Source organism: Lagenorhynchus albirostris, chromosome 14 (genome assembly GCF_949774975.1).
Source record: "Lagenorhynchus albirostris chromosome 14, mLagAlb1.1, whole genome shotgun sequence".
Classification (NCBI taxonomy): domain Eukaryota; kingdom Metazoa; phylum Chordata; class Mammalia; order Artiodactyla; family Delphinidae; genus Lagenorhynchus; species Lagenorhynchus albirostris.
Genome location: NC_083108.1, coordinates 65,034,957 through 65,053,938, shown reverse-complemented (window position 1 = coordinate 65,053,938; position 18,982 = coordinate 65,034,957). Strand labels below are relative to the sequence as shown.

Here is an 18,982-nt window from a genome sequence, read left to right as displayed (position 1 = left end):
GATACTTACGAATTTGTGTGTAGATAGTCAAACGTTAGCTGAGCTCGATTCAGACTGCTGTAATTTGTGAAAGCCATGAGTGCAATGAGGTCTCCAGTTCTTTACCCACTAACTGGGAACTATAAGCTTACAATGGAACAGATTTTTCAGGATTCCTTCCAATAAAGGTTTGGTAAATCTGTGCTCCTTAGTTAAACAAGGTTACCTAGTATTTAACCGAGATATATTCAAAAAGATGTCTAAAACAAAAATCGATTTCTCCTTTACATTTTTTTTAATCTTCTCAATGACTATGATGTAATATCTTGGAACTACGTCATAAACGTGTAGTCTTAAGGAGCTTCAGCGTTAATTTGCGACAGTTCACGGAGTGGAATGTGGTTGGTCCTTGAGTAGATGATACTGGAGTTGGTGTTTCAATTACTGCTCCATCTTCATGTTCTTCGAGCCTTTTTTGTTGTTGTTCCTCTAAATTTCCTGTGAGGAAATTTACCAATCTGGAAATTTAGCAACTTCAGTCATAAAACTGGACAACCACCCATGTCTTCGCCATCAATGATCCCAGGATCCTTAAATTAGCCCCAGACTGGTGACCACGATGTTGATGAAGTGCATATGGCGTTAGTTCCGGCTTCACCACCTCCTAACTGAAAGATCTCCTAAGCGCTGAAGACCGATTTCTGTTTTCAAAGCCCGGACCAAACCTAGCTTGCTGTGTGCCCCAATTTCGTCAGGGTAGTGGGTCAAATTACCTCACAATGACCCTCTAAGTAGCCACAGAATTGACCCGCCCAAATTAACTCAGGCGGGCCGCGCCCCTCCCCCACTTCCCTCAGACACCGGCCTCAGCCTCTAAGGCCCTGACTGGGCCTCGGTCCCGTGGTCTCCTCCTCACGGAGGAGTTAGTCCCAGCTTTCAAGGCCCGGATCGAGGACAGTGGCGAGCGCACCACCCGACCGGGCGTTGCCCGGCGCTCACAGCTGCCTTTGTCCCTCCCCACGGAATTGGAACCCAACAACCGCAGCGCGCTCTTGGAACCATGTGCTGCCGCCGCCTCCGCCTCCGCCGCTGCCGCCGCCGCCGCGAAACCAGCCGCCCGCGCGCCGCTTTGGATGAGATGGTGATTGGACTCAGCACCACAAACTTCGGCGTTTAGGGCTGCTCCGCCGCCGCTGCCGCTGCCGCCTCTGCCACCTCAGCCACCGCTTTGTCTCCGCCAGTGCACACAACCCGGGCCGCCTCGCGCACTCCCCGACGCCCCAAGCCCCCGAGGCCTCCGCGGCGCACTCGGCCAATCACAGAGCCGCCCCTCCTCCCGCCCCCGCCCTGATGCGAAGCCTCCTGATTGGTGGGTAGCGTGTCTCCACGTGACCGGATTTTGTTAGCCGGGCACTCCCCTGTCACGTGAGTGCGCGCGCCTCTCTTCCTGCTTTCTTGACCCTCTCCGCCATTTAAAGAAACAGTACCGGGGGCGGGCCGAGCGACGCAGCCGGGACGGCAGCTGCGGCGCGGACCGGAGGAGCCATCTTGTCTCATCGCCGGGGAGTCAGGCCCCTAACTCGAAGAAGCCCTGGCGCGCCCTCCCCCCCTTCCCGGTCTGGTAGGGCGAAGGAGCGGGCGCGCGGTCGATCGAGCGATCGGTTGGCGGCTCTTTCTCCTGCTCTGGCATCCAGCTCTTGGGGCGCAGGCCCGGCCGCCGCGGCGCGCGCCCGGTGGCCGTTGGCGCTCGCGCCGCGTCTTTCTTCTTGTACGCAGAACTCGGGCGGCGGCCTATGCGTTTGCGATTCGACGAGGAGTCGTCCGGGTGGTCGGCGGTGGCGGGCAGCTGCTCCGCCCCGCTCCCGGGGAGGCGGCGGGATTTGGCGCGGCCGGGGAAGCTGGGGTGGCCGGGGCCGGCCTGGAGGCCTGGCGCCACCCTTCGGGGCCTGCAAGGACCCAGTTGGGCGGGCAGGAGGGGGCCGGGGGATGGTTGGTGGTGGGCTTCCTACTTTGCCTTTTTCTCCTTATGCCGCCTTAGTGAGGGGCGGGAGCTCTGGCGGCAGCTCCGGGGTGGAGAGACAAGCTCCGGAGTCGGAAGAGCTGGGTTTGCTTCCGGGCCTAGCCACCAGCTGGCCGAGTGACCTTAGGCAAGTCACTTGGTAATTTGTCTGCGCCTCAGTTTCCTCCTCTATCAACGTTTGTGGGGTTGAAAGCGCTTTGTAAACTATAAAGCGTCGGTGAATGTAAGGGATGATTATTGTTCGTAATGGTTGGCTTTTTTGTTTGTTTGTTTTGAGTTGTAAGAAAACTTAGCAATTGTCCAATCCTTGGATTTTGAACCTGGGAACCTTGGATTGGAGTTGGATATTCCCAAATTCCCTGAAATCGTGTGCAAAAATTAGTGGGAATATGTATTTTAGGGGAATGAGGATCCATCGGCAGCAAGTTTTCAGAGGGGGCTGTGACCCAGAAGAGTTAAGAACCACAATTCACTTGCCACAAGGAGGAAACTGAGGCCTAGATGTCATTCGGGACCCGTCACAACCAATTTGAAGCCCCTGTTGAATCCCTGGGATATGTGAGCTGTTCTATGCATAGTGGGTATTCGGGGTTAGAACACTCCACTGCTTGGCTTCTATTCTGAGTCTTTTCACCATGGGTTGCCTGAAAGGTGGCTGACGCATATGGTACAGTGGCACCCAATATAAAGCAGCTAAAAGTAGGAGTGGATGTGTTCTCTAGTATCAAGAAGCCTGTTTAATCTTTGGCCCAACAACTTTTTATTTTCTGGTGCCTGACTACCTTTCTGTTTCATTGACCATTTTCCATGACCATGGCTGCCATCCGTTACTTGCTCCTATTTTATATTCTTAGTTTGTGTGGTTGGTAGTGAGCAGGCTTATTTTTAAATGGTGCTGCCAAGTCCAGCTAATTAATGGTGCAGGTGGATTTTTAGCAAGCTGGCTGACTGGAACAAACTGAACCAGGCATGGAATTCCTGAAGATGTTTGGGGGTTTGTCTTTATTAATTGAAGGTTAACATTCTCTGAAAAGTTTTGTTAGAACGTCTGCTGAACCTCAAAATCAGTAGATTGCAAGTGTTTCAAACCTACCTTTCCCCCCTGCTTCCGGCCTGCTTTGTATTCTCTTTGCTTGCAAGTGTGTTACTAAGATGGCCAAAATGCCAGTTTTTGCTTTTTTGTTAATTGTCAGCTGCTTTTATCAAATTCCAGGCCATTATCCAGCAAACACTATAGAAATGTTTGAACACTTGGATTTCAAACATTTTCAATTTGTGGAGTGGTGCTTACCAGTGGTACAGTTCTAAGCAAGCAAACACAAACCCACTTAAGTGTTTTGTTTGTTAGATGTTAGCCGGTTCTGCTATTTAATACAAACATCTGGGAAAAAAATCAATTGACTATTACCTTTACCTAGAAGGCAGAGACAAAGGATCTCAATTCCAGAGGAGTGACTGTTTTGGAGAAAGATGTGTTGGTCTTTTAGCTCTTCTGTAATTAAATCTGGATGTACCTCAAAAGAATCTTAAGACTGTGGTGATAAGATGCTTTCCTCAGGAGAAAGGAGGAAAAAAACAACTGGAACTCAAAGCTTGAAATTCTGTGACAAAACATGAGCTGTCCAGGATAGGAGGTTGAAAGTGTTTCACTACAGCGTTCTGCTCTCGCTGGAACAGATGTCCTTCGGTGTAGTCACGGCGTGGACTCCAGATTTCCAGATTTTCAAGAACTGGATCTGGGACCTGGAAGAGATTATCAAGATGTGACAGGAACTTGGGAGCTGGATTTTTTTATTTTTGAATTTGGGGACTGTTTTCCTCGCTTAGAGAAAAGAGACAATGACTGAGCAAACACTGCCACCAGCGCTATTACTGGGAATTCGGAGACCTGAATTTTCGCCACACTCTCAGTGCAAACTCTGGCGATGCTCCACCCACAGTGAACTACGGTACTTGCCATTTTCCAAAATGCCTTATTCTTTACCATCTCTGCACTTTTGTTTGTGCTCTCTTCTCTACCCTGGAATGCCTTCCTCCGCTTCTTCACCTATCAAAACTGCCATTTATTCAGTATCCAACTCAGATGCTGTTTCCTTCATGAATTTCCTAACTTTAGGCAGAAATGATCTTTTTTAAGTTTTATAATGTGCTGTTATATATCTTTTATCTATATTTGTATACAAGTAGCTTATAAAGTCCTTTCTTGCATGCATTAGCTCTCTCCAGATAGCAAGCCCCATGAAAGCAAGGGCTTTGTCTTGGGAATCTTTGCCCAGACATTACCACATATGATGAAGCATTAGTAAAAAGAAGGAATTTAGAGAACAGGCGATCTCAGAATAAGCACTCAATAAATGTTTGCTTAGTTGCTGTGTGATAACCTAATTACTCCTGATTAGGGAAAAAGTCACTAGTTTTGGGCCATGTCTCTTCCTTTATTTCATACTTTATTATTTTTTAATTCTAACTTTAAAAAGACTTAGGGAGGGGCTTCCCTGGTGGCGCGGTGGTTGGGAGTCCGCCTGCCAATGCAGGGGACACGGGTTCGTGCCCCAGTCCAGGAAGATCCCACATGCCACGGAGCAGCTGGGCCTGTGAGCCATGGCCGCTGAGCCTGCATGTCCAGAGCCTGTGCTTCGCAATGGGAGAGGCCACAACAGTGAGAGGCCCGCGTACCGCAAAAAAAAAAAAAGACTTAGGGAGCCCTCAAATATAAAGAGAAACTGCTCTGCTGCATAGGGTATTACAGAGGGGTGCAAGGGCCAGGGCCTTATTCCCTGCGTACCTTATTCTCTTGCACTCAAGATGGAATCTTATGAAAATGTAATTAAGGATAGCTTTTACAAATACAAGACCATAAGACAATTTGTGAAAGGCATTGGAAAGGAAGAACAACAGTATCTCCTTTGCTTTGCTTTGCTTTGGTGTTGGTATATAAAATTAAATCCAGTTCTCATACCACCTTTGGAGCCACTTCTTTCTCCACCAACCACTGCCCAGCAACCTGAATACAATCAAATTACTACCCCAAAGTATGAGACTTGGGGCAGTTCCTATTTGCTGCTTCCCAAGACAGTTTGTCCTCAAGAGTCAGGAAACAGTCTTTACCAGAGAACTCTTTCTGTTCTTATCATCACTGATCGTTAATCATAAGGCTTTTTCCCCCATTTATCATCTGTCAGCTTCTAAGCCATGCTTGTCAAGAATTAGTATCCGTCAAGCAGCTGATGTGCTGACAGCAGCCCCACCCCAGTGTTAGAGTCCTTTCTTTGTAATTCCAAGCATTTGTTATCTTATATGTTTTGTCCCTCTCCCCTCCAGTCCTGTGCCTCCTGGTTGCCGAGTGTTCACCTGGACCGTCTGACCACCTTTGTGCTATTCCATCAGCCTACAGATCTGGTACCTGGATTTTTGCCCATGGTGATTCTACCACCTTACTACTGAAGAAGACATCATTCCAGTGGACCACTGTGACCCAGGAGGCATCCAGCAAATCATCATGATGTGGCCTTCACCTCCACTCCTGTCCTGTTCTACCGAGATTCAACACAGCCCTTTGTAGTGAAGTCAAACTCCTCAAGCCAAATAGCTGAAGCTATTTTATCACAACAAAGGCTGTTTGTTCCATGAGTGTGCATTTCGTTTCTTCAGTTAAAGCCTTCAGAGACACATAATACATTTGGACCAGGGGATTTTTAGTTATCAGCACTGTCTGAAGAATGGCAACATCTTTTTGAGAACCACATTGGACCATGCCCCACTATCTTAAATGATTGAAATTCAGGAAGTATCTAATCTGGACCCCATTCTTTTTCCATGTCAAATCTGTAGTAACCTACTGAATGAGCAAGCAGATATTCTGACCCATTGGGATTAAAACAAAGGCACAGTGAACTCACAGCATCTTCTTTGGGATTACTCAGGAACCAGAACTTTTCACACAAATGTAAGAAATTCTACCAAGGAATCCCTTTACCTAACAGCATCTCACAAAACTCCAATCAGATTCCAGAAAAGGCCTCTTGATACATCCAGGTAGAACCTATATGGTAATCCCTTATGTTTATATAGCACTTTACAGTTTCAAAGCACTTTTACATGCATTAATCTCAATTATCAAATAACACAAATTATAATCCCTTTTTGCAAATGAGGAAATGGAAATTTAAAAGGTTATCCAAGGTGACACAGCTACAAAGTGGTAGAGGCCAGGCCTTCTGACTCCTAGTCCAGTTCTCTCCTTGGAATTAACTTAGCCTCTGTTTTACCCAGTGTTAAAATAACTGGAGAGTGGGAACCCCAGAAAAGTTTACAACTTCCTGATCTGGTGCCCTCAATCAGTCAGGATGTCATATATGTAATCTTGTGATAGCTGTACCTAGACCAGAATTCCAATACAGCATCTCTGACGTTTAGGAGTAGACTGTTTCCATGGTGGTAGACTGTCCAGTCAACAAAGAAAATGTTTATTTGACAGCAAGATTACCCATTATGAAACACAGAGGTGCTTTTGGATCTTTCATCCATCTTCATGGTCTTCCCAAAGATGGCCTAGTTGATTGGAGATCCCTGTTTATATCATGTCTTTTTTTTTTTTTTAATTCTTACTAATATTCCTGGACACCAAGATCTACCTGTGGTCCTCTATCCCCAAACTAATATTTACATAGAATGAGCCATCAATTTTTTTAGAACAGTACTGTTCATATATATGTGTGTGTGTATGTATATATTTGATATACACATATAATATATATCATAGAGCTTCTGTAGTCCAGTAAGGTGGTAAAATACTGTAAATGTGTCCCCTTCCCTGATTCATAATGCAGTATAGTGTATTAAAGGATCTCAGAAGGCTTGCTGTAAAGAGCCTCGTTTAGCTGTTTGGTCCAGTGTGTCCTAAGTTTAATCAAGCACAGAAAGTTATTTTTGCAGCATTCCTTTTAGTGGAATGGGAAAACTGCTCTAAAGCAGTATAGCCAGTGCTTCCTGATTGCCAACAGATTACCCTGGAGACCCAGGAATAAACAGCATCTTTGAAACCCCCCCCTTTTTATGCCTTGTCAATAACTACTTGAATTAGTATGTCTTCCTCATCTGAGAGCCCCACATCTTGACAGTTACCTTCATTTTCTGTCAAAGAAACCTCTAGAAGATTTGTGGGGATACATGGGATGGGGATGAGGGAGTTAATTCTGCCACAAAATTAGATGAATTCCATGACATTTAGCAATATACTTTTCTGTCCTTAGAATTGTGCTGTAAATCTAGTTTAAGGGAATTGCATCTCAGGTGGGTGAGGAGACTGGGAAGGGAAGGGAGGAGGAGAATAGAGAAAAGGGGGAGGAGGGGTGAGAAGGAGATATTTTCTTAGGATTTGAGTGTGGCCCACTGAGATCTTATTAATACTTGAAGAGAAGTCATCCAGCCAGGGAATTTTTGAAATAATATTAACAAAGAAATGAATGCATTTTGCAGCTGTATGCTGACTGCAAAACCCCCAGCACTATTGTCACTTAAAACCAATAGTCTTGTTCTCTGATAGTCACTTACAAGCCCAATTTCAGGCAGTCTGAATTTGTAGCAGACTTGAATGTTAACTTCATTTTGTAATGTGGCCCACATTAGGGAAAGAATAAATAGGAAAACACCTTGGCTTACCACAGGCTTTGCTCACACAGTTTCTGGTTTCTGTGACCTATTTTTTGTATTTCAGCATTTTGTGAACAACTTATTCTTAGATCATTGGTTTTCCAAAGGCTTTGTGGCCATGAAGCCCTTTGAATGAAAACTTTATGGAAGCCCAGAGTAAAAGTGAAGCTGCTCTGGAGGAAGCAGAAGTGGGGGGCCTGAAACCTGCCACAAGCATCTTACTTTACCACCATGGTGACACCTAAGGAGACTTCTTTACAACAGCTAGAATTCTTCAGAACACAGTTTGAAAACCACTGCCCTAGACAACAGTATGTTCAACCTGAAGGCATTCTGTTCTGTACCTCTACCCAACACCATCCATGTTCAGTTGATGCTGAACATTCTTAGGAATACTACCGTGGGCAAACTCAGAAAAGTACAAGAAGATGGGCATATCTTTGCCCCCCAGAGTAGTCATATGGGCCGAAAGTGGTATCAAATGGACCTAGAGTAATAGCCCTCTACCTACAGATGGACTTCCAGTGATTCCTGGATTTGATATAGCCAGAGAGCAATTCATACATACTCTACACTGACAAACCCCCTTACCCAGCTTCTTTCACAAACACCAGATGCTCTAGTGGTACTTGAAATACATGACCTTGAAGTCTTGATCCTCCTTGGATACATGAATCGCCAGGTATTGAAGCTGATGCTGAAGTTGATGTCTCATTGAGGCCATATTAGAGCAACTGTACATTGGACCGCCCATCCTCAGCCATGGTACTCTACTTCATGTGCAAGGGATAACTATAAACTGAAAGCAGAATTCAAAGACTGGCAACATTACCTAAAAGGGTACCTGGTTATTATTCATCTTCTCAGACTATGTCACTATCACTCAGCCAGTGGCAGTTACACTACTTCTTGGTTTTTATTCAGTTTAACTGCTCTTTCCAGGATAAATGAGCTAATAACCTTTGAAAAATCGCTAAAACAATTCCTCAGTCACTGGCACATCTGCCTAGCCTCCAAAATTAAGAATGCTCAGCTCTAACTACATGTAATATCTGATCCACAAGGGACAATCTCTGAACATCCTTTCTCATCTGTGTGATTTAAAATGTGACCATTTCGAAAATTTTCTTCCAGCCAAGAGAGATTTTAAGATGGGTGTTTTGATGTCTGGTACCATCAGCTGTTGATGTTAATGATGTGTGGAGGTAGGCCTTTTGACCAGGCCATGATAGCTTACTTGGTGGGCATCTCAAATTGCATATCATCTACCTTTTGCTGGAAATGTAGACTGACTTGAAATCTCCAAAGCCTGCAGCTAAAGATTTTATCAATAGACTCAAGAGCTTCCTGCTGCTTCTTCCTAATGTCACAAGACCACAGTCCCCTGTCCTTGTGGATGTTTTCATGGAATTTCATCTGTCTCAGTACTATTGTTTTACACTGAATCAGAGTGGCTGACTTCATTCCTTGTCATGAAATACTCTCAGGTATTAAGACAACTTACCTGTTCAGGAGGGATTTGATTCATGAACTCCTCCCAGACCAGATCATGTAGAACAAGTAGACTTTGATTTGTGCCATGAGAAAAGTCTCATTTCTTCAGAGTCAACTTAAGGGCCCGCTGTCCTCAGCTACTTTAACGAATGCACTGGTTAAATGTTGGAAATGTTTCTTTATATCTTTTGTCTCTTATCCTCTAGACTAATTGTGATTATGAGTCAGTCTACAAATCATCAAACAAGGCCTAAGTCTGGTTACTCTATACTGCTCACCCTCAACAAATAAAATCTGATGACTGGCCTGCTTGTATATACAACTGTTATCTGTAAAGAAGAAATTATCTACAAGCTTAGATTTTCTATTGCCTTCAAAATGTCAGCTCGATTTTCTTTTTCTCCTGTACTTGACCGAAAAAGACATTGATCTACACTGGCAGTCATTCCCTTTAATCCTGTCAAAATGAGGGACTAAAGGTAAAGATGATCATCTGTTCAAGAGTCTGATGTACACTGTGTATAAGAATTGATGGTGGAAAAAGCGTAAAACTCAAACCTAGTATCTTACTATCTCCATGCCTCAGATCTCATCTTTCAGCAGTACCATTCAACCAGTCTGAGGCCTTGACTTGTTGATAAGATGATTCTCAGAGATGGGCTGAGTTACAGAAGATGGAGACTTGATTACCAAAGAAAGTAGGGCCAACCTTGATGAACCTGGCTCTCCCAACCCTATCACTCCCAGATGTAGCATAGACTCCTAAACAGAACCTCAAGTCTGGATTAAGGAGATAGCCTTCTCCTGAGCTGAAAGTTCTTGGGCAGATGAGCAGGAAAATGAAAGTTGCTGTACCTGACTGGCCCTTTAAGATCAGAAAATTGTATCCAGAATAAATGCTGTGGATTAACCCTGGAATACTCAGGGTTAAAACTAATGTACAGAGTTTTGATATTAAACTGCCTGTTCTTCTAGATCATAGCCTGGCTATTGATATGGCTGGCCCTGCTGAAAGTACCTTACTTGCCTATTTACCTGACACAGCCCTTGCCTGCTTTTTTGACATATTGCTGCAATCAGACTGGCTGTCCTTGAGAAGACTATAGCTGATCTCGGTCTACCTTATACCCAGTTCCACCAAGAGGTTTTGAACAGAAGCAGCCTGCACCTCACCCACCAGGACTTAATGTTCACAACAGGAAGGACCATGCTGTATACTCTTTGACCAGCAGCTTTTTTTTTTTTTTAACTGCAGAGTCAGCCTCTATGCCTATATATATTAGCTCATTTTCAGCACTTGGGACCCTTTCTACCAGATCTGAAAGAGCAGAGCAGATTGAAGTCACTGTCCATTGCTCTGTTCTACGGTAATACAGAGATGAATCTGATTTGCCGGTACTCACAGAAATGTACCAGTTCAACCTGGCAAAAGACTTAAAGGAACATAAGAACACTTTTCCACTGAGCTTAAAATTTACCACTGACTTGATGAGCGTCACAGAACTATTTGCCAGTGGGAGGCTGGTTGTCCTGCTTCATGTCAGCAAGACAGTTGGGCTCTCAAACTCACGACCACTGAGTTTACTTACATTGAAACTCTATTGTATCATCCAGAGTGTGCTATTGGACATGATTATTCCATTCAAATGGATTACAAGCCTCCTGAGTAGAAGACAAACTTACTCATGATTTTTAGAAGACAAACTTACTCCTCATGATTTTGTCCAGAATACATTTATTGTCAAGGAAGGAACAATGCCAGCTGTTACCATACAATTTTATGAGCAGAGATTAAACTTTTTCAGTATCTGGTCTTACTATTGACATCAGTTGTTTTTGATTGACCAGCATCAATTCCATCTCTTTGCAACAACTCCCTGATGTTTCTTGGAACCTCCTCTCCTTCTTTTCAGTCCATGTGGTTCAATCTGACCTAATCTTAGGTTTCATGGGTGGACATGTAATTCAGACCTGATCAATCAGCACAGTCCATCTCCTTGGCCATAGTGATTGGTTCAGGAATGGTCGTTTGATTCAAGCTGGTCCAGTGATACCCAACCCTAAGAGTTTAGTGAACTGTGGAGGAGAAGCTCAGAAGCTCTACTGAGGTTGCTTAGCTCTGTAGGATGAAAAGCTCAGACCAACAGGGCCCACCATATCAAATGAGCCAGTCAAAGAATGAAGCCAGTACAGAGGAAAGCAGAGCCAAATGTTGGAGAGACTTGAGTCCTGATGACAATGTTTGTGCCCCTGGATCCAACCGTGCCTGAAGCAAGTATATCCCCTGGACTTTCCAGTTATGTGAACCAATAAATGCCCTTCTTTGCTTAAGTTACTTTGAGTTGGGTTTCTATTACTTGAAATTGAGTCCTAATATTACTACTATCTACCAATAGCAAAACTTGACAGATCCAAATGCTAAACTACAGGTCAAGGCCACACTGAAATTATTTTCCAATCCAGAATATAAAATGGAACAGGAACTGACAATGTTTAGGTTATTACAGAAGCATAAAAATTAATTACATGGTAGAAAAATATACAAAAAACTATCAGCAAAGAATTGATTACATAATACATGGTTCAGCCATATAAGAAAATCTACATGTCTGTTAAAATAAATAAAATACATTTATTGTGTATGGGCATGGAAAAATGGCCATGATTTACTAAGTGAAACAAACCATTGCTAGAAAAATGTGTACTATGAACTCATTTTAAAATTTATGTGTTTATGTTCATAATGCATAGAAAAATCTATTAATGGCTTTCTTTAAACAGTGTAGATTACATGAGACTTTATACATTTCTGTATTTGAATATTTTACACTACTCACATTAAACTTTATTTTAAACTTTATTTTAAAATAAAGAGTTTTAAAAATTAAATTTAGTGCTTACTGTTTGACCTTGGCAAGTTACTCAACACTGAGCCTGTTTTGTTAAATAATTTTAAAGACCTGCCTTTATATTTGTGAATATTTAGATAAATATATTCATCCAGTACTCAAACTGATAAGACTGTTGCATCTTTCAGAGCTCAGTAATTTTTCCTTAATTTTTAATGTCTGAGCGTATTTGGCTTATGAACTTTATAGTTTCAGTGTTCATGAAAGATTTTTCCAGTTCTCAACCAACATTAATCTCTTTAAGACCTCTATTGCAGGTTCACACTAGGCAGAGAGAAGGAAAAAGTCTCATTTTCTTTGAAATCTTTGAGTATTCTGATCTCGCTGCAGTCAAGGTCAATAGTGGCCTTTTATTGTTAAGTCCATTACATAAACATCATATCTGAACTTTCAGCAGCACAAACAACTGCCACCAGCATCTTGGCATACTCTTCAAGTGTAATTTTCTTCCTACCTTCCTGGCTGTTGCTCCATTGTAGGTTTAGTTCTTCTCATTTAAATATTGGCATAGCAGACATCCATTGATTTTTGTCTCCCCCCCAAAATCATTTCCCCATTTTTTTAGTGATAGATCTCCACTTTTCCTTTGGAATGCTACTCCTTCCCATTCTGTGGGAATACCATAAATGACAGTATTCTTGCATCATGCTCCCTGGCTGACAGGTTGGATTGTGTGATCCAAGCTTGTACAGTCTAAATTCCCCTCCCACCAGGACTTTGAGTCTTGAGAGAGGTGACACAAAATTATAGGAGCTGAGTCCTTCTGATGGTAGTGTCCCAAGGAAACCATATAAGAGTTCATGCAATGACATCCCCAAAGGTGCCCTAGTTTCTGTTGTCAAGGCCTAGTTATCCAGATTTTCCTTTGTTTCTCAGACCACCATATATCTTCGTTGTGTTCCCTTTTTATTTGTCAGCCAAAGTGGGTTTCTCTTGCTTGCAACCAAATGACTGGTTTCTGTTGCTTTAACAGTTAAATAGTAGGCGTCAAACCCTCAGGAACATGGGGGATCTGGAATTGATTACTGCACTGAGACTGAAAGGCAGCAGGAACACTTCCTCTGTGTGGGGGTAGGAGGACAATGAGCAATTTGCAATGGCAAAACAGCTAGTAAAGATGCTCCCCCTTGTCATTTGGAATCATGTACCTATTGAGGCAACATTTGGATAACCAGTTAGCTGTTGACAATAGGACAATTTGAAGTGGATAAGGAAGGCCAAGACCATTGAGTTAGGAATGTATAATTGTAAATTATTGCAATAGAACTTGGAGATTGATTCCACAAGTTGCAGAATTATGATGCTGATTGAATTTGCTGCATTGGTAAGATCTTTTGTGAAAATTAAGGCAATCAGAAAAGAGACTGACTTATGGAGCACTGATATCTGGGAAGATTCAAAAGACTTGGAAAATTTCAACCCCCAAATACTTTAGGAATAAAAGTTTGGGTGTTCCCATTAGTCAAATACCTTTGGCTAAAGAAGACATATAGTGTATAGTGAAGGAGAAAGAGATAAGCACAGTCGGCTCTCCATAACCACAGGTTCTGCACCTGGATTCAACCAACGTGGATCAAAATCCATAGCTGAATCTGGGGATGTGGAACCCACAGATAAAGGGGGCCAACTGTGGTATGCCATTTTATATAAGGGACTTAAGCATCCTCAGATTTCGGTGTCCACTGGGGTCCTAAAACCAGTCCCGCATGCATACCAAGGGACAACTACCAGCTCCAGCCCTGTGACTTGTGGAAATAAGATCTATATAGCCTCTACCCATATTTCCTAGCTTACCTTTTTATCCCTCTCCTTTCTCTCCATTTCAGTACTTTACCGCTCATATTTCCTGGCTGAAGTTTGAGCATGATCCAAGTTAGCCCAGTCAGACTTCCCCTCCATTGGAACTGAGCTATTCTGCTGGCAGTGTCCCCAGACTAATATATATGGGTGTGTTGGTAAATCCAACAGTAAATCCATAAGTTGTAGATTGTCAAGACAGGGGGTTAAGATCTAGAGAAGAATGACTATCACCCAGAAATCTAGACTTGACACTGGAAATTATTTTAGGTTATCTCCCCTGGGGAGAAGATGAATTCATTTTCTACAGTATGTTGAATGGAGTCATTTATAAAATTGTTCTTAAAGAATGCATGTACTGGGCAGCCAAGGGATAGAACAGCAGACAGCTGCATTTACCTACTCTATTTTTCCCCCTTTTTTGAGAGTAGCACCTCACCTTTCCTTCAGAAAGCTAGCCCTCTCCCATGCTGCCAGAAGGTAATACATAAGAGGCGTGTAAGTTCCTGTTACTGAGATTTCCTCAGTTGCCCAGGTTCCTGATTTTCTTGAATGTTAAGCTTCTCTAATTTTTGTGAACTTCCTCATATCCTTCCAATAAATTACTTACGGCTGCACAAGGTATCCCCTGTACAACCATATGCAGAGGCCCAGTAGCCAGAGTTGATTTTTTTTTGCTTACAGTCAGAGCACCCCAACTGAATCAGTATCCCTCCTATGTCTTAGGTCTTCTTGCCCTATAGATGCTCTGAAAAATCTCATCCAGTTCCATGGCTTTGTGGTTTCCAACTGTATGTTGATAACTTCCAGATTCCTATCTTAAGCCCAGGCATATATCCTGAGCTCCAGATCTGAATGACCACCTGTTATCTGGATATTCCCCCACTTAATTAACACAGATAACTTACACTAACCCCACCATTTTCCCCTCAAAATCTGCTCTTCTTCCACTGTTTCCTTTTCTTGATAAATGGCACTATCCTCCACCCTGTTTCTCAAACCAGAACATGGGCGTTATTCTTGACATTTCCCTCTCTTCTTTCTCACCCCAGACATCTCTATTAGTCATTAAATTCTCTTGGTGTGTCATGTAAATATACCCCAAAACTATCTCCATTTCTGTCACCCTTGTCCAAGGGAACAGTATCTGTTGCTAGGACTTGTGTGATGCCCGTCATACTTCAGTCCATTCTTTGCAGAGCTGATTGTGTCACTCCTCTGTCTAAAATCTTTTAATTGTTCCCCCCATTATTTCAGAATAAAATCTAAACTTTTATTATAAAACTTTATCCTTGTTTACAGGGCTCTTCATTATCTTACTCAACTTTGTTACTTTGTTATCTTTCACCATGTCAAACAGTAATAGCCAATTTTGTATGTTGGAGTTTCCTATAATATTTCATGTGAAAAAAGAAGGGGAAGAGTCCATTAAGAGAAAAAAAAATCCATTAATATTTAGAACTACCCAATTACTTACTGCTATAAATACTATATTTTCTTCCAAATTTCTCTTTTCATGAAGTTTCTAAATTAAATCTGACGTGTAACTACTACATAAATAGAGCTCCAGTAAGGTGCATGGAGAACAATCAAATCCCTACCTCACATCATACACACACACACACACACACACACACACACACACACACAAAATACCAGAAGAACTACAAATTTAAATGTTAAAATGAAATACTTGAAGAATTTTTAGGAGACTATTTTTATAACATTGTGATGGGAGATCATAAGCAAAACAGGAAACCTATAAACTCTAAAGGAAATTACAGACATATTTGACTACATAAACAGAAATTTTGGGAAAACAAATCTTGTATCTATAAAAGACGCATGATAGATGGAGGAAATATTTCCAACATAAGTGACAGATTGAGATTAATATGGCTAATATACAAAGAGTTCCCACAGACTGATCACTACAAAACAATCACACCAGTAGAGAACACCCAATAGGTAAGAAATCTAAAAGATCAACAGTAATAGTCACTAACCATTTATTTAGTACTTGATATGTGCTGGATAGAGTTTCGGGTACTTTACAAGTATTATGTCTTTTAATCCTCACAACTTACCCTATGAAATAGATAATATCCTTGTTTTTCAGCTAAGGAAACGGGCTCAGAGGAATGAAGTAACTTGCCCAAGTCATACAATAGGTGGTCACACATCTTGAGCCAGGACACAAACTCAGATGGAATGACTCCAGAGTCTTTAAACCATTATGCTTTTCTGCTTTTCAATAAGCATATGAAAGAAGATCATGTGTACATGTGGTCAGTAAGATGTAAATCAAAGCAACAAGATACCATTGGTCAACTATCAATCAGACAGCAATGACGTATCAGAAGAGTAATGACCTTTGGTACTGGCAAGAATTAGGGTAAATGAAAACTTTCATACATTGTGGGTGGGAAAGTGGATTGTTCCAATCTTTTTTAGAAGGTAATCTGGCCATATTGATTACAAATTTTAAATGTACCTTTTAACCCAACAGTCCTACTTCAAAGACCCCATCTCAAAGAACTAAGAGCACTGAGATATAAGGACATCAGTACAAGAGGTTTACTGCAACATGGCCTGTGGTCACAGAAAAATGGAAATGACTTGCGAGCCCACCAAAGGGAATGGCCAAATAATTTATATAACAGCTATACTCTGGAGCATTGTGCAGCTGTTAACAAGAATGAGTCAGATCTCTAGCTCTTAACCCTTGGCATGTCCATGATGTATTTCTTAAGCAAAAAGAAAAATTTTCAGAGTAATGTATATCATGAGAACCCATTTTTGTGAAAACAAACAAAACATACAAATGTGTCTAAATGATCATGAAAGAAAGATAGAAGGCATGCAGCAGGCTGTTATGGTTTAAAATGAGGAGTTTGGAGAAAGTACTTTATACATATTGGCACTGTTTCACTAACGGGAAACACATGCTTTTTTTTTTAAGAGAAAGCATACTCATTTCTAAGAAAAATAATTTATAATTTGAAGAAGAAGCAATTAAATTGCAACTGGATGTTTTCAAATTAGAATATGCTAATAGAGTGATGATAAAAAAGAGGGCAACAAAGATTAGCAGTTGCTTACATCTTACATATTTAGGGTTGCCTTTGAAAGATGCTTGGGTTCCAGGTAACTGGTCTTCAACCATTAGTTAGGCCAGTCTGTAGCCTAGAAGGGGCTGTCTGTTAGGGTGCCCTTCTGACAAAGACCTGTGGTCTCCCTGTATCTGTTCTTCCCAGAATAAACACATTTCCTAGCCTCCCTTGCAGATAGGTATAACCTGCTGACTAAATTTTTGCCTGTGGGGCATGAGCAACTTATGGGATTGTCCTTGAAAGAGTGTGTGCCCATCTCCTCCTCCTTCCATTTTGCTGGCTAGAATGTGGGCTTGATGGCTGGAACTTGAACACATCACTTGGACTGTGAAGGAGAAGGAGCTATGTGTGAATGGTGATAGAGCTACAAGTGAGAAGGAGCCTGGGTACGTGATAAACATGGAGCCACCATACCAGGCCTGACCTGTTTACCGCTGGGCTTGATTTACAGGATAAATAAACTTCTATCCTCTTTATATAATTGGAATTTAAGGTTTTCTGTTCCTTGCAATTGAACCTGTTTGCCCACAAATAGTTTGATGGAAGTATTTCTTAGAAACATGTAATTCCATTTGTTCTAATTTTATACTACTGAAGCAACCTGCCCCTAGCTGGACTTACTGACAAGAGGGCAGTTCCCTAGGTGGGTGTCCAGTTGGGTCATGAACCAGGCATATATTTCCCATCATAAATTAATAAGTTAGCCCCTTGCTTTATTAGCTAAGTGCCCCTTCTTTATGTTCCCAGAACCCCCCACTGCTGCTTTTGTCTCCCCAGTATCCATCCCCACTTTTTTGATAACTGCACATCAATTGCCCTCTGGGTTTTCAGCCCTCCTCCACTTCCTGTCCATATGCTAACTACCCGTGGCTCCAGGGTGAGCACATAACCCAGATTGACCTACCAGAGCCCTGTAGCCCCTTGGCCAAGGTATTTGGAAAGGAATGAGTATATGATCCAAGCCAAACCAATCTTATACAAACAGCTATTTTTGAGAGGTTGGTGGGCGAAGGGTGTTTAAACAACAGAGAAAGGCATTTCCTTCTGTTTTTAATCCTCTGAATTTAGATCTGTAAGGTTGCAAGCCTGGCACTGTTGGTAACCGTCTTGTCACCACAGGATTGCCCATCTGAGAATGGAACCTACACAGGGAACTAAGAAAGAGAATCTCAAAGACATTTTTGTCTGCTGGATCCAGCCGTGCCTGAAGCAAAACTAACCCTGAACATTTTTTGCAAGCCAATAAATCCACTTTCTGCCTCTTCAGTTTGAGTTGTCATCTCTTCACGAAGTGGACAGAGTCCTGACTAAACCATTCCAATTCAACTTATTGCCACCACCTGACACATAGTAAGTGTTTAGGAAACATGAGATTATTTTGTAGGAGGCAGGCTAGAACCTGTTAACTCCAATAGACTGAGCTACAGAAGTTTCTGCATTGGCAAAGCTGAGGACTCTGGCAAGTTACTTAACCTCTCTGAGCCTGCTTCTTTATTCATAAAAAGAGGAGTAGCAACAGTCCCTAACTCAAAGATGGTGAGGATTAGGAGAGATGATGCACACATAGTGCCAAGCACGGTGCCTGGTACCTAGTAAGTTCTCAGTAAATGTTAATAATAATGTTATTAAGGCAACAATTCCCTGGAAGCCTTCTCGGCTCAGCCAGACAGCCATTCTCTTGCCATCCTTTTAATCTCAACTTGCCAGTGTCCATGAAACACACACACGCTATTATTCAGTCTCTTTTATAAGGAAAATCAATTCCTTATTTGTCCCATCACCCTTGGGAGTGCTGGTGGCAGCAAAACATGTCACATTCCATTCCTCTCGTGGACTGAGGTCCTTGGACACCACCTGTGCCAGTTGGCCTGTTAGCACATGCGGTAGGAAGCCTGGATTAAAGAGGTCCAATTCCCGTTAATAGAAATATGTCCTTCATCTGTATCAGGGAAGACAGCCAGTCTGGAGCCTGAGCACGTTCCAGAGGGTTGATCAGATCAAGGCCCAGGACTCCCCAC

The 18,982-nt window shown here is 42.4% G+C and overlaps 2 protein-coding genes across 7 annotated transcripts in view; one reads left to right on the top strand and one right to left on the bottom strand.

The window, feature by feature from the left end:
- The window catches only part of MORC2 (MORC family CW-type zinc finger 2), a 40,097-nt gene extending 38,850 nt beyond the window's left edge, over positions 1-1,247 (bottom strand). For 3 of the 6 annotated variants that reach the window (XM_060121265.1, XM_060121266.1, XM_060121267.1), the window contains exon 1: positions 10-1,244. In XM_060121265.1, coding sequence (XP_059977248.1) covers positions 10-77 — 68 coding nt within the window. In that variant the 5' untranslated portion in view covers positions 78-1,244. Of the gene's footprint in view, positions 1-9 lie in introns of all 6 variants that reach the window. The other 3 variants (XM_060121268.1, XM_060121269.1, XM_060121270.1) reach the window with 2 other exon arrangements.
- Positions 599-11,480, top strand: TUG1 (taurine up-regulated 1). The gene is made up of 5 exons (XM_060170524.1): positions 599-620; positions 850-1,120; positions 1,221-1,348; positions 1,566-3,948; positions 5,321-11,480. The coding sequence occupies exons 1-4, from the start codon at positions 599-601 to the stop codon at positions 2,015-2,017; spliced, it is 873 nt and encodes a 290-aa protein (XP_060026507.1). The 3' UTR covers positions 2,018-3,948; positions 5,321-11,480.
- The last annotated feature ends 7,502 nt before the right edge of the window (positions 11,481-18,982 follow it).